At 40.1% G+C, this 15,543-nt stretch overlaps 1 protein-coding gene across 3 annotated transcripts in view; it reads left to right on the forward strand.

Annotated features, from left to right (window-relative positions):
• Positions 1-7,048: 7,048 nt before the first annotated feature.
• The window catches only part of LOC126418466 (translation initiation factor eIF-2B subunit gamma), a 56,655-nt gene continuing 48,160 nt past the window's right edge, over positions 7,049-15,543 (forward strand). The window contains exons 1-3 of one of the 3 annotated variants that reach the window (XM_050085236.1): positions 7,049-7,067; positions 9,198-9,368; positions 11,209-11,363. In XM_050085236.1, the coding sequence (XP_049941193.1) occupies positions 9,212-9,368; positions 11,209-11,363 (312 nt within the window). In that variant the 5' untranslated portion in view covers positions 7,049-7,067; positions 9,198-9,211. Of the gene's footprint in view, positions 7,068-7,384; positions 7,638-9,197; positions 9,369-11,208; positions 11,364-15,543 lie in introns of those variants that run through there. The other 2 variants (XM_050085234.1, XM_050085235.1) reach the window with 2 other exon arrangements.

A 15,543-nucleotide genomic window follows, 5' to 3' on the forward strand; every position in this document is an offset into this window, starting at 1 on the left:
GACTGTCCTTGACTTTCACATCTCTAGCTGGGACCCATTTGTTGGATTTTACTTTTGTTTTGGAAAGGTTCATGTTCAAGCCAACCAGCTGACATTCCGATGCAAGATCTGTAACTAAGTTTTGGAGCTCTGTGAAGTATGTCTGAGGTTGTAAATGTCTGTCCACAGTACTTATTGTTAGAAGAAACGGTATAAAGCTCATCTCACAACATCCCTTTCGTCAGAATATCGCTTACCTGCCGTACTCGCACGAATCCTTCAGTCTTTGATACATAGCATTTTAATCCACCTGATCTAGACGAGTAAGAGATGTTCACTTGTTAATTCTCGCGAAATCTCTTCGTGTTCTGACAGCACTGTTTCATTAGTTAGAAGACTGTCTGGTCCTCCATACATCACTTCGATCTATGGGTTTGAGCTCCATCTGTTACAACAGGAAGTAGCCACTTGATAGAGAGTGGAGGTGATTTCCCCAGTATCGAATATCAAAGGACGCCGATATCCAGTCCGAGGTCAGTGGTATTTAGTATCGCGATCTGTAATTAAGACATTGGACTGTTTTCGATCTCCATACCAGTGCCTGAATCACAGGCACACACGCGAGCGACACAAAACGGCAGCTAATATTCTGCACTTCATTCCATTCCTCGGTGCCTACAGATGTTACATGATATGAAGTGGGGATGGGAGGGTGCAGTTGTGACCCCTAGCCAAATGGGTGACCTCTGACTCCTGCAAATTGATTAAATAAAGAATATGTAAATTGAATTAAACAATATATTATTGACATTGATTCGAATTTCGTGTAGTGAGATTCTTCCTCTCCAGCACAGACTGAGCCTTTTTCCCAGCAATTTCAGATGAGGAAGGGGAAGTGGGGAGTGGGGGAATGGAGGGGAGGGCTGGGGGATTTCCAAGAAGTGGAGAAAGTGGCTCAAAACTGAACTGAGGAGGAGGTGATTAAAAAAAATGTCCCTTTCCCTGAGGGGTGGGATGGATGGAAGGAGGAACGGCGATACTGGGTTTGTCAGAAGGACGGATTATCCACAGGGGGTTGTAAATCAACCCTCAGGGGATCATAAACCAATTAGCATAACAATATGTTAAGGAAATGGGAGTGGGTGGTTTAATTAACGAATTTAATTAATTAGCATTTCAATTTGATACAAAAAAGAGCCCCAGAACCCGCCTCATCCCAATACCACAGTGAACATGACACACCAAGGGAATGTCATCCTACACTTCGTTGCCCAAATTTCAACCCACTCTTTTTGCTTCTGCAATGGAGGTCACAACCGTGACGCCCACTGTTGAAATTCCGCTGTTTTCTTAATGGTGGCTGACTAAAACATTTCAGACACACCACCGCTCAGAATTGACAGGAAATGGCCTCAGGATTCAGGATAAATTGGTGTAATGGAAACAACTCCGTCGCTTGGTCCGTTAAGTTACAAACATTTCGCGATCGAAAACGACAGTTTGCAGTGTGATGTGCAACTGTAAGACATTCTTTGCCAACCTATGACACCGCTGACACCTCCTTGACGATTCAAGCCTTCTGTAACGACACTGTGGAGCTGCAACCCGCATGAGCATGATCCGAGCCCTTTGAGGTGTAGCGCAACCTCAATTTTTGCTCTGGTATGCACCCTCAGTGCCACCCAGATCTTTTATGAGCACTTTAAAAATGTACCAGTGCAAGACAACCATTGATTAATTTCTAAGCGCCTGTGGCAAGCACTATGCTGTTGCTCTAACGCCTGCCTATGGGCATGTGTAACTTGAGTGGTGCCCCCCTCCCATCTACTCTGATCACACCACAGGAGGACATGAAATAGGAGGGCCGAAAATACATAAATACCCTTTGCTGCTTCGGATCAGATTCAAATTTTATCGAATGGTTTTGAGCGGTGCCTAGTGGTTCCACATTGTATACCAGAGCAAAATATTGCATCACACTACTATCCAAAGGAGCCCGATCACATTCATGTGCTTTGCAGCCCCACAATGTCATTACAGAAGGGTGTGGTAGCAGCATCATAGTTTGTCAAGAACGTCGTTATGTTGCACATAGCACTGTGAACTGTCGCTTTCGTTTGCGAAATGTGTGTAAATGAACGCTCCAAGGAAAGGGATGGTTTCATTCTCCTCGGCATAAGAAAACTGAGTGATTTCTACGCTGGGCGTTGTGGTTTTGACATCAACCGCAGAAGGGTTAAGAGGAGGGGTGAGATGTGGGTTACAGGTGGTGTGATGACCTTTCCATAGTGTGTCACGTCCATGGTGGGGCTGGGCAGAATGGTGGAGAAATTTGGTGCCAATCATTAACACACATTACTCCTCATATGAATCTCTGAGCTCTGGCTTTTCTTGTATGTGTCTACACTTTCCTGTATCTAGCATCGACGAGCCCGAGGATGAAATTAAGGAGCAAACCTCCAGGGTCATGGAACATGTCTGTACATGAAATTATAACATAAAAGTAATAACAGATAAAAATAAAATGTTTATGAACCCAAAAAAACCAGGACACAAGTTCAAGTATACGCAATCAACAATATAACATAAGAATCAGCTTCATTTTTCTAGGAACCTCTCAACAGAATAGAGGGAGTGATCCAAGAGGAAACCCTTCAGTTTCGATTTGAAAGCGCGTGGATTACTGCTAAGGTTTTCGAATTCTTGTGGTAGCTTATTGAAAATGGATGCAGCAGTATACGGCAAACCTCTCTGCACAAGAGTTAAGGAAGTCCGATCCAAATGTAAGTTGGATTTCTGCCGAGTATTAACTGAGTGAAAGCTGCTTATTCTTAGGAATAATCTGATATTGTTAACAAGAAACGACAGTAAGGAATATATATATTGAGAGGCCAGTATCAAAATACCCAGACTTGTGAACAGAGATCAACAAGAGGCTCATGAACGTACACCACTTATTGCCCAAATTGTCCATTTGTGATGCAAAAATATCGTTTTATAATGGGAAGAGTTAACCAAAAATATGATTGCATACAACATAAGCAAATGAAAATAAGCAAAGTAGACTAATTTTCGTGTTGAACATTCACTTACTTTAGATAGCATTCGAACAGTAAAAATGGCTGCATTAAGGCTTTGAACAAGAGCCTGGACTTGGGCTTTCCATGACAGTTTACTATCTATCTGAACACCTAGAAGTTTAAACTGTTCAGTTTCACTAATCATATACCCATTCCGTGAAATTAAAACGCTGGGTTTAGTTGAATTGTGTGTTAGAAATTGTAAAAACTGAGTCTTACTGTGATTTAGAGTTATTTTCTACAAACCATGAACTAAGGTCATGAATTGCACTATTTGAAACTTAGCGAATGTTGTACACAACATCCTTTACTACCAAGCTAGTGTCATCAGCAAACAAAAACATTTTAGAATTACCCATAATACAAGAGGGCATATTATTTATATAATACATGAGTGGCCCCAAAGCTGAACCCTGGGGTACCCCCCATTTGACCATACCCACATCACAGCCATTCTCAACACTGTGAATAATGACCTTTCTCTGTCTGTTATTAAAGTAAGAGGTGAACCAATCGTGAGCCACTCCCCATATTCTGTAATGGTCCAACTTCTGGAGCAATATTTTGTGATAAACACAAACAAATGGCTTAGTTAAATCAAAAAATATGCCCAGCGTTCGCAATCTTTTGTTAATCCATCCAATACCTCACAGAGAAAAGATAGTAGAGCCTTTTTAGTTGTTAAACGACTTCTAAAGCTGAACTGTACATTTGATAGCAAATTATGTGATATAAAAAGGTCAATTATCCTTACATACACAACCTTTTCAATAACTTTAGCAAACATTTATGGAATAGAAACAGGTCTGTAAGTGTCTACATTATCCCTTTCTCCCTTTTCATAAAGCGACTATACTATTGAGTACTTTAATCCTTCAGGTAACTGACCATTCTCAAAGGAAAAATTACAAATATGGCAAAATACAGTGCTAACATGTCCATCACAGTACTTTAATATTCTGCTAGGCACTCCATCATATCTATGAGAGTCCTTAGTCTTCAGTGATCTAATTATTGACTCAATCACCCACTTGTCAGTATCACAGAGGAGTATTTCAGACAGCAATCTCAGAAAGAAATTTGCCAAGAGAATTTTCTGTTTTTCATTTTAGTTTCTGTGATATGTGTTTTTTGGTGATGTGGGTTATCAGCCCACATCCCCCGAGTGTCTTGGTGGGGCTGCCACCTCATGGCCTGCACACCTAGCGAAGTTTTATTTCAGAAATCTTTATGGAAATATTTGTAAGACAAGAGGGCAGAAGAGCGAAGCGCATACAGAGTACACATAAGCGAACAAAAAAGTGAAAATATGGTTACATCGAGATAAAAGGAAATGAATAGGTGAGCAAGCAAAGTTAGCAGAAGATGCAACAAGACAAGGAAATGTGAAAGAGCTCTACAATATAACCAAACGGTTGTCAATGAAGAACTTCAGACGTGAAGTTAAGAACAAGGATGAGGTGATGCTTACAACTCAACAGACACAGCTACAGAGATGGGAGGAGCACTTCAAGGAACTGTTAAATTGTGAAGACAGCCAAGAGGAACAGGTAAGAGGTGTTTCAGGGGAAGTTGAAGAAGATCAAGATATAAATCTACATTGCCCCACTGTGGACGAAGTTAGAACTGCTTTGAAAATGCTAAAGAATGCAAAGGCTCCAGGCCCAGATAACATAGAACCAGAGCTCATAAAAGCTGATACTGAAAGTACTGTTAAAATGCTCCATCCCTTCCTGAAGCATGGGCTTGAAGAGAAATTTCCAAAGGAGTGAGGAGTGGAAAAATGGTTTGGTGGTAAAGCTCGCAAAAAAGGGATATTTGTCAGACTGTAACAACTGGCGTGATATTACATTGTCGTCAGTGACTATTAAGGTCCTCACCAGTATTATTTTAAACAGAATTAAAAAGTCTCTTGAGAATCTGCCGGTTTTAGGGCACAGCGGGGTTGTGTTTATCTTATTAACACTCTTAAGATCATTTTAGAGCAAAGCAAAGAATTCCAAGCAACCCTGTACCTGACATTCATTGATTTTCAAAAGGCCTTCGATTCTGCGAAACAAAAACTGATCTGGCAGGTGTTGCAGAAGTATGGTAAACCACAGCAAATCTTAAACATCATAAAAGATCTATATGATGACTACAAATGTTGCGTACTCCACAAGGGAAATATGACAGAGCCCATAAAACTAACAACTGAAGTCTGGCAGGGTTGCATTTATCACCAACACTTTTTCTACTTGTTCTACACTCAGTTATGAGAATAGTCACAGTAGGCAGGAGACAAGGAATTCAATGGGGGATCCATGAACGTCTGGAGGATTTAGATTTCGCAGATGACATAGTTTTATTAGCTCAAAAGCTGACTGATATGCAAGCTAAATTAAACTTGTTGAAAGAAGAAGCAGAGACTGTTGGCCTCAAGATAAATATAGGCAAAACAAAGGAAATGAGAGTAAATTCGGGGAACATGGAGGTGCCACTATTACACTATTAATAGGGGAGCAGCAGGTGGAGACTGTCAACTCATTCCTGCATCTGGGTAGTATAGTGACGAAAGATGTTGGAGCTGGAGATGACGTGAAAAACCGCATTAAAAAGGCAAACGCTGTCTTCATACAATTGTATCGAGTATCGTAAAATTGAAATATCAAGTACAAAACAAAAATTCGTATTTTTAATAAAAATGTGAAGGCTGTCCTTCTGTATGTCAGTGAAAGCTGGAAAACGGATAAAAAGATAACATCCCAGTAATAAAGCTTCATAAATAGATGTCATTGATGCATGATGAATATTTTGTGGCCAGAAAAAATATGTAATGAGGAGCTCTGGCAAATAACGAACCAGGTACCTATAGAAGACCAGATACGAGAGAGAAAGTGGCGGTGGTTGGGCACACATTGAGAAACCCAGAGGGAGCCATCGAGAAAAAAAGCATTGTAATGTAATCCCCAGGGAACAAGGAAGAGAGAAGGACCCAGGGGCATATGAAAGAGGACAGTGCAAGGGGAAGCAAAAAGTGTTGGAAAGACCTGGGCAGAATTGAGGCAAATGACCAAAGACAAAGGCGGATGGTGTGTTCTCCTGGATGCCCTATGCCCCCATAGGGGCCAAAGGAATTAAGTGAAGTAAATGATATATGAGATTCTGATTTTCACAGAGGAAGGGAGAAAGATTGGGTTTAACGTCCCGTCGACATCGAGGTAATTAGGGACAAAGCACAATCACGGATTGTGTCAAGGATGGGCAAGGAAATATGCTGTGCCCTTTCAAAGGAACCATCCCAGCATATGTGTAGAATGATACAGGGAAATTATGGAAAAACTAAATCTGGATGGGTGGACATGAATTTGAAACATTGTCTTCCAGAACGCGACGTGCAATGTGCTAATGACTACGCCACCTCACTTGGCACAAATTTTTGAGGGCAACTGCTTATCTGCATCAGTAGGAGACTGGACATAGGGCAGTGACGTTATATATTTACAGACTAAAACTGTAAAAGGAACTCCGCACTATATGGGTATGAAATTTATAAATATAACCTGGAAGGACAAGTGCGATCCAAATCTAAAAAGTACTGAAGAAGACATAGAAAAATGTTTGAAAAATAATTGCCATTATAGTGTAGAAAATTTCTTGAATTGAAGAGTATGTAACATGGCATTATCTTTAAAAAAAGTAGTAGTACTGTAATCATGGATTCTTTTTTAAATGATAACAATGTAAAATAATACCTACTTATCTGAAGAGGCAACAACATATATATTGTGTAGCCTTAGACTGATGACCTCAACTGTTAAGCCCCATAGTGCTCAGAGCCGTTTTTTTTTCTTGTAGCCTTAGATCAAGTTTATTAGTCTGTATTAAGTTTTAGGATTTGCAAGTCGCCTGTTTCATGATCTTTTATTGTAGGAGCCATGTTATGTGATAATAACAGTTTGATTTGATTTGAATCACCTAGTGCTCCGCACAGGCATCAAAACCGCTCCTCTCCTGAAGATATCTTCCGTAGATACGGCTGTAACATTGTGTTACATAGCAGATCGCAAAAGACCATAGCATAATAGCCCGAAGTATTTTCGTAACTTTAACCTTTCCGTCTGTTAAAGTACGCAGTTATTCAAATAGTCTATGATATTTCCTGCTTCTTATGTTAATATGTATCTTAACTGTCACAAACGCTTGAACGTTCACCTTCAAGATATGATCTATAGAAAATTTTAAAAATTTTAGACTGAATGAACGAGGTACGATAAAAAAAATGAAGTTGAATGGCGCCAGCATCAACTACAGGCGTGTCAAATGACAAAAGGGTCTGATAATCGATTATGGAACAAAATATCGATTGTTTGTGCCGGTTTGTTTATATTCGTATGTAGCAGAAGAGCAGTAGCATATGTTGATGTTTACGTTAAATCTAGGGTTCGTCTTCTGAGGAAAAAAATCACAGTTTTCTTCACACTGTGGTTGAATTTACGCTGTGAGTTCTCGCGAGATTGTGTTGTTTCGATTTTATTGGGGTTTTTGATTTTCATGAGCATCTATTCATTGTTTAATCCGTACAATAACGTGCAGCTGGTGGGAAGATTACGATTAAATATCTTTGGAAATCATACACAATTAAAATTTACGAAAAGATTTCAGAGTACAAATACACGTGTAATTCTTCACAATTCTTTTTATTAAGACTGTGTATTCTCAGAATTAATTTGGCAAATTTCTCACAAGTTATTATATTTTGTACATAGTTTCATGTTAATATATTTAAAAAAATTTGTGGCATATATCCAGTGTGCTGTATCGCATATCTAAGTGGTCGTACTTTCATAGTAATGAGCAGTTCACATGCACATTGTATCTGTGCTCTAATTTTCTTTCACTAAAAGTAGAAAGAGTTAATACTTTAACTCATCACCTCTTTGCTTTGAGGCTGACATTGTTCTATGCCGGTGTAGCTTGTATATGTCCAGCTGATTTCTTCTGCTACATAGACAATGTTTGTGCATTGAATGAGTTCACACATAAGATAATTCTTTTTTAGAGTATGCAAGCTGTTGTTTAGCTGCAAAGAATATTACTGATAGAGCAGAGATATAAATGTAGATATTCTATTATGTGTTTGTTGTTCCAGTATTTCCTTATTCATTCATATTTGTCGTATCATCATGGCTTTGATTACCTACCACCATGCCCTGAAAGTAGGGGCAGCCTACCAAGATCCTTCCTGCCCCTACTACAATGTCCTAAACATCCTAGTCCATCCCTATGCCACTCTCAGTCCCGAGCACTTGCCACAGGGATCATATCCCTGTGGAAGATCCAGGTGCTTTGTCAAATCCACCCAACCGACACTTGCTATTCCAGTTCTCTCACAGGTTGGTTCTACCCCAACAGAGGCCAGGCCATCTGTGAAAGCAGCCATGTCATATACTAGATCTGCAGTAGTCATTACACAATTTTCTATATTGGTATGATCACCAACCAGCTGTCCACCAGAATGGACAGCCACTGTCAAATTGTGGACAAGAGCAAAGTAGATCATACTGTGCCACAACACGCAGCTGAACGTAACATGCTTTATTTCAATGGCTGCTTCACTACCCAATCAATCTGGATTATCCCCCTCCACCATCAGCTTTTCTGAACTGCTTCTGAAATTGTCCCAGCCTCAACCTACAGTAACCTACTGTCTGCATGCTGTCTACCCAACAGTTTCCATCTCCTGTGTCCTGTCACCTCCTGCCCATTTTGATTTCCCTCCCTCTTTGTGTACTGTCTTTAGCCAACACACTCACCCATCTCTCTAGCCTTTGTTGCTCCTCTCCTTTCTCACAAAATGTCTCTGTTAACCCACCAGTTATACATGTAAACAATACTCTGGTGGATCACCAGAGCTACTTAGCCTATATTCTATGTAATTAATTCAATGCTTCTCTCATTTAAAGAAATGATTTGGTGAAAAGATAATATATATTGAGTAACAAAACCTTAATGAAATAGTCGCTGCAGTAGCAAGTATGCTTAAAATTTTAGTGTTTGTAGTAGCATTATGTAATTTCCGGCAATCTCAATATGTTGCAGTGTCGGGAGACCCTTTTTTTCATGAAAAGATTGAATTATTTTATTATATCTTCTCAGGAAACTAGAACAACATGATACCTCAAGAATTTCAAGTAGTCTTGCTTGCTGGGGGCAAAGGTTCTCGGATGACTGAGCTCACAGCCAGCAAACCTAAATGCCTTTTACCAATTGGCAATCGACCTATGATATATTACCCACTGCGCATGCTAGAGAAAGCTGGTTTCAAAGGTAATGTATGTTTTCATACTTTCACGTTGCATGCACACTGTCAAATAACCATGAGGTTGAGGAAAAATCAACATCAGTTATCCATATGTTATCATTAATCATTAGTTGCAGCAGACACATTTTACTTTGGTTCACCAAGGTGAAGCTAATCGTCTTTCACGTAATATGTACACCATGCAGACAGTGTTACTTTTTTTAAGCTGCAGACCACAGTTGATTAAAATTAGTAAACATGCAGCAGATGCATTATTTCATGCTCATCAAACAAGTCTTGGAAATTACCTTTGAAAGGCAAAATTAATAGTAAAGAAAAAATTGTTACTGCTTTTGGAACGATTAGTTTTTTTTTTCTCAATGAGGTAACAGGGAAAGGTTGGGGAATGTTAAAAAGGAGGGCCAGGTCACGAAGGCCCCAAGAAAAGAGTCACAACTGTTGTGAACACGAGGCGACATAAGAGTCAAAGATTGTGTATTGGTAAGCACTGTACCAGCTTCAGTCTGGAGATGATAGAAAATTGAAGAATAAAGATGGATAGAGGAAGAGAAATAAATACTGTCACAGGGGGGAAAGTAGATAAGACAGGAATTACAAAAACAACTGATTAAATAAATATAAAATAGTAATAATAACAAAAGGAATGAGAGGACTGCATATTGACGGAGGTTTAACTCCAGGAGTGAAGTAGGCTGTGAGGATATGTTGGAAAGCTCGTTTCCATCATTGGAGTTGAGGGAAACTAGTATTGGGAGGAAGCATCCAAACAGTCCATGCAGTATAGGAGGCATAGAGGTGTTTTGTGTCATACTGCATAGAATTAATTGGGTACTGGGTGTCTATAAAACCAACATATTTCTATGTCCATTCATATGCTTAATCAGTTTGTAGGTGGTCATTCTTGTAAATTACTGTGCAGTGAGCACATTTTAATTGTCAAACAATGTGAGTAGTTTCACAGTTTGCTATACTTTTTATATTGTAGTATTTACCAATGGTCGGACTGAAGTAAGTGTTTGTGGGTGGGTCCATGAGGCGGGTTACGCACTGGAAAAAATTGCAAAATTGAGAACCTAGGGGTAGGGATAATAGACTGGGAATTTCATATGGTTTGAAGAGAATGATATAGAGGATAGGAAGGCAACAGAAGGCTACAGTGAATGGTGTGGGGAGAATATCGAAGAGAGAGGATCTTATTTCAGGGCATTATAATTCATTGTCACAGCAGAGTAATATATTGAGACGTTTAAGGTCTGGGTGGTTCTGTGTGACCAGTGGGGGATGGTGCTTCTGCCTTTTTTGAAAGTGGAACTAGAGAGAATGAGATGAGGTTGCTGCCCTGGAGATCTGGATATAGACAAGATGTGTGGGCCAGCTTTATGAAAAGAAAACATGGCAAATGTAGATGGTGTAGATGCTAAGTGGCTTGGTGGAGGAGCAGTTGTGTTTGCCTTGGTGCATATGCTTAGGAAAGGAAGTGTTTGATGTGAAAGGAGTCATAGCTGTCAGAGTGGAGAGTTGTTTATTGGTCGGCTATATATAAAATGACTGGAAGTGGACATAGAAATGGAGCTGATGATAAGAGGGGTTTTAACAAAAGTCAGATTCCTCATCATTTCTCTCACCTGAAGATTGGTATGAACCGTAAAACAACACCCATCTACATACTTCATATGTATAAAACATTATGAAACACAAATGTTCACTGCACATTTAATGTCCTAATAAGTGGTTATGTAGAGTTTTGGTGAAGTGGTAGGTTCTGCCAATGTTCAATATCATTGTTATTTATTTTTCATTCTTGACTTAACATTGTATTGTAGCTGATCTGTGGGAATTTTTCAGAGGTTATTATTGTGGTACTAGAAACTGTGCGCCAGGAAGTTCAGACAGCAGTAGATCAGTGCGGTTTGAAGATCCACCTTGATTGGGTGGGAATACCAGCTAATGAAGACTGGGGCACTGCTGAATCTTTGCGACATGTTAGTGAGAAGGTGAAGGTAAGCCACATAGCAGTAAAGTAAAAATTAACATTTGCTATAATTCTGTTTCTCCAGTTTCAGTGCCATGAAGCTGGTGGCACAGTGATGAGACATTTGACTTTCCAGGGTAGCACTTCAGATCCCCATCCAACCATACGAATTTTCCGTACTTTCCCAAAATCGCTTAATGCAAATGTCAGCATGATCCCAGCTGATTTCCATCCCCACCATTCCCCAATCTGAACTAGTGCTCCATCTCTAATGATCTCATCATTGGCAGGTTATTAAATTGTAATCATCCTTTTTTTTCCAGCCAGGAACTGCATTATTTTTGCTCATTGCAGTTGTGGCGTATCAAACATATATTGATCAACCAAAATGTTATCATCACTGCCCACCATGAGATTGAATGCCACAGGGTGGTGTTGCAGTCACATGACACATTAAGGTCATATCAAGATACGCCCTCATCCTAGCGAATGGCTGCTCAAAACATGCATTGTGCTTCACATTCAGGCCAGTGGGAGCAGTATTGTGCTGTGGCGGCATCTTCTTGCAGGATAACTGTTCATGCTGCAATACCAGAACCATGCTACAATGATTTGAGGACCATTCTTGTGAACTGAAGTTGATGTCTTTGCTTGCCAAATCTGCATGGTCTAAACCCAGTGGAACACACCAGAATGCCAATTGTGTGACCTGAGTGTTAACATCTGGTATCACATACCGCAGGAAACCTACCAAGGATTGGTTGAAGCCATGCCAGGCAGATTCTCTGCTGTATTGCTTTCCAAAATGTCAATCAACATGCCATTACACAAGTAGTTTTATTTGGCTGATCTGTATATGTAATTATGCCAATGTAATGTTTCTTGAGAAAGAATGACCAGGCATGATCACAAACCTTGTGACAGCAAAAAGGAAAATGCCAACAATGTAGAGATGAAGATGGAAAAGAAAATAAAGCCATTTGTGATAGGAAAGTAGGGAACGCATAAAAGATCCAATTTGAACACTTGTCTTAGTAACCCAGTTACCACCATTACACCAGTCCTGTCATTTGCCATGCTTGTCCAGAGGGAAGGCAACTTGTGAAAAAATGCATCTCATTTATCAACTGCTATGCATCTACATCTACATGGTTACTCTGTAATTCACACTTATGTGCCTGGCAGAGGGTTCATTGAACCATTTCACACTACTTCTCCACCATTCCACTCTTGTATGGCGCGTTGGAAAAAGGAACACCTAAATCTTTCTGTTCGAGCTCTGATTTCTCTCATTTTATTTTGATGATCATTTCTCCCTAAGTAGGTGGGTGTCAACAAAATATTTTCGCATTCGGAAGGGAAAGTTGGTGATTGAAATTTTGTAAACAGATATCACCACAATGAAAATTGCCTTTGTTTCAATGACTGCCAGCCCAACTTGAGTATCATATCAGTGACACTCTCACCCCTATTGCATGATAACATGAAACGAGCTGCTCTTCTTTGCACTTTTTTGATGTACTCCATCAATCCTACATCTACATCTACATGACTACTCTGCAATTCACATTTAAGTGCTTGGCAGAGGGTTCATCGAACCACAATCATACTATCTCTCTACCATTCCACTCCCGAACAGCGCGCAGGAAAAACGAACACCTAAACCTTTCTGTTCGAGCTCTGATTTATCTTATTTTATTTTGATGATCATTCCTACTTATGTAGGTTGGGCTCAACAAAATATTTTTGCATTCGGAAGAGAAAGTTGGTGACTGAAATTTCGTAAATAGATCTCGCCGCGATGAAAAACGTCTTTGCTTTAATGACTTCCATCCCAACTCGTGTATCATATCTGCCACACTCTCTCCCCTATTATGTGATAATACAAAACGAGCTCCCCTTTTTTGCACTCTTTCGATGTCCTCCGTCAATCTCACCTGGTAAGGATCCCACACTGTGGAGCAATATTGTAACAGAGGACGAACGAGTGTAGTGTAAGCTGTCTCTTTAGTGGACTTGTTGCATCTTCTAAGTGTCCTGCCAATGAAACGCAACCTTTGGCTCGCCTTCCCCACAATATTATCTATGTGGTCTTTCCAACTGAAGTTGTTCGTAATTTTAACACCCAGGTACTTAGTTGAATTGACAGCCTTGAGAATTGTACTATTTATCGAGTAATCGAATTCCAACGGATTTCTTTTGGAACTCATGTGGATCACCTCACACTTTTCGTTATTTAGTGTCAACTGCCACCTGCCACACCATACAGCAATCTTTTCTAAATCGCTTTGCAACTGATACTGGTCTTCGGATGACCTTACTAGACGGTAAATTACAGCATCATCTGCGAACAACCTAAGAGAACTGCTCAGATTGTCACCCAGGTCATTTATATAGATCAGGAACAGCAGAGGTCCCAGGACGCTTCCCTGGGGAACACCTGATATCACTTCAGTTTTACTCAATGATTTGCCATCTATTACTACGAAATGCGACCTTCCTGACAGGAAATCACGAATCCAGTCGCACAACTGAGACGATACCCCATAAGCCCTCTGCTTGATTAGAAGTCGCTTGTGAGGAACGGTGTCAAAAGCTTACCGGAAATCTAGAAATACGGAATCAACTTGAGACCCCCTGTCGATAGCGGCCATTGCTTCGTGCAAATAAAGAGCTAGCTGCTTTGCACAAGAACGATGTTTTCTGAAACCATGCTGATTACGTATCAATAGATCGTTCCCTTCGAGGTGATTCATAATGTTTGAATACAGTATATGCTCCAAAACCCTACTGCAAACCGACGTCAATGATATAGGTCTGTAGTTCTATGGATTACTCCTACTACCCTTCTTAAACACTGGTGCGACCTGCGCAGTTTTCCAATCTGTAGGTACAGATCTATCGGTGAGCGAGCGGTTATATATGATTGCTAAGTAGGGAGCTATTGTATCAGCGTAATCTGAAAGGAACCTAATCAGTATACATTCTGGACCTGAAGACTTGCCCGTATCAAGCGATTTGAGTTGCTTCGCAACCCCTAAGGTATCTACTTCTAAGAAACGCATGCTAGCAGCTGTTCGTGTTTCAAATTCTGGAATATTCCATTCGTCTTCCCTGGTGAAGGAATTTTGGAAAACTGCATTCAATAATTCTGCTTTAGTGGCACAGTCGTCGGTAACAGTACTATCGGCACTGCGCAGTGAAGGTATTGGCTGTGTCTTGCTGCTTGTGTACTTTACATATGACCAGAATTTCTTAGGATTCTCTACCGAATTTCCAACAGAAGACAGACAAGTGTAATGTAGGCTGTCTCTTTAGTGGGTTTGTCGCATCTTGTAACTGTTGTGCCAACAAAGCACAGTCTTTGTTTCACCTTCCCCCACAATATTATCTACATGGTCTTTCCAGTTTAAGTTGCTCGTAATTGTAATTCCAAGTTATTTAGTCAAATTGACAGCCTTTGGATTTATGGGATTTATCGTATACCAAAAATTTATCAGATTTCTTTCAGTACCTATGTGGATGACCTCGCGCTTTTCTTTGTTTAGTGCCAATTGCGACTTTTCGCACCATACAGAAATTCTCTCTAGATCATTTTGTAATTGGAATTGATCGTCTGATGATTTTGCTAGATGATAAATTACAGCGTCATCTGTAAACAATCTAAGGGGGCTGCTCATATTATCACCTAGATCATTTACTTAAATCAGAAACAGCAGAGTGCCTATGACACTACCTTGCAGAATGCCAGATATCACTTCTTTTCTACTCGATGATTTGCCATCTATCACTATGAACTGTGACCTCTCTGAGAGGAAATCACGAATCAAATCACACAACTGATACGATACTCCAAATGCACACAATTTGATTAATAGTCGTTTGTGAGAAACGGTATCAAATGTCTTCTGGAAATCTAGTAATATGAAATCGATCTGAGATCCCTTGTCGACAGCACTCATTACTTCATGGGAATAAAGAGCTAGTTGTGTTGCACAACAACGATATTTTCTGAGTCCGTGTTGGGTATTCATAATGTTCGAGTACAGTATGCGCTCCCAAATCCTACTGCAAATTGAGGTCAGTGATATGGGTCTGTAATTCAGTGGGGTACTCCTATTTCCGTTCTTGAATATTGGTGTGACCTGTGCTACCTTCCAGTCTTTAGGACCAGACCTTCCGTCAAGTGAGCGGTTGTATATGATTGC

This window comes from Schistocerca serialis, chromosome 9, assembly GCF_023864345.2.
Source record: "Schistocerca serialis cubense isolate TAMUIC-IGC-003099 chromosome 9, iqSchSeri2.2, whole genome shotgun sequence".
In the NCBI taxonomy this organism is placed as follows: Eukaryota; Metazoa; Arthropoda; class Insecta; order Orthoptera; family Acrididae; genus Schistocerca; species Schistocerca serialis.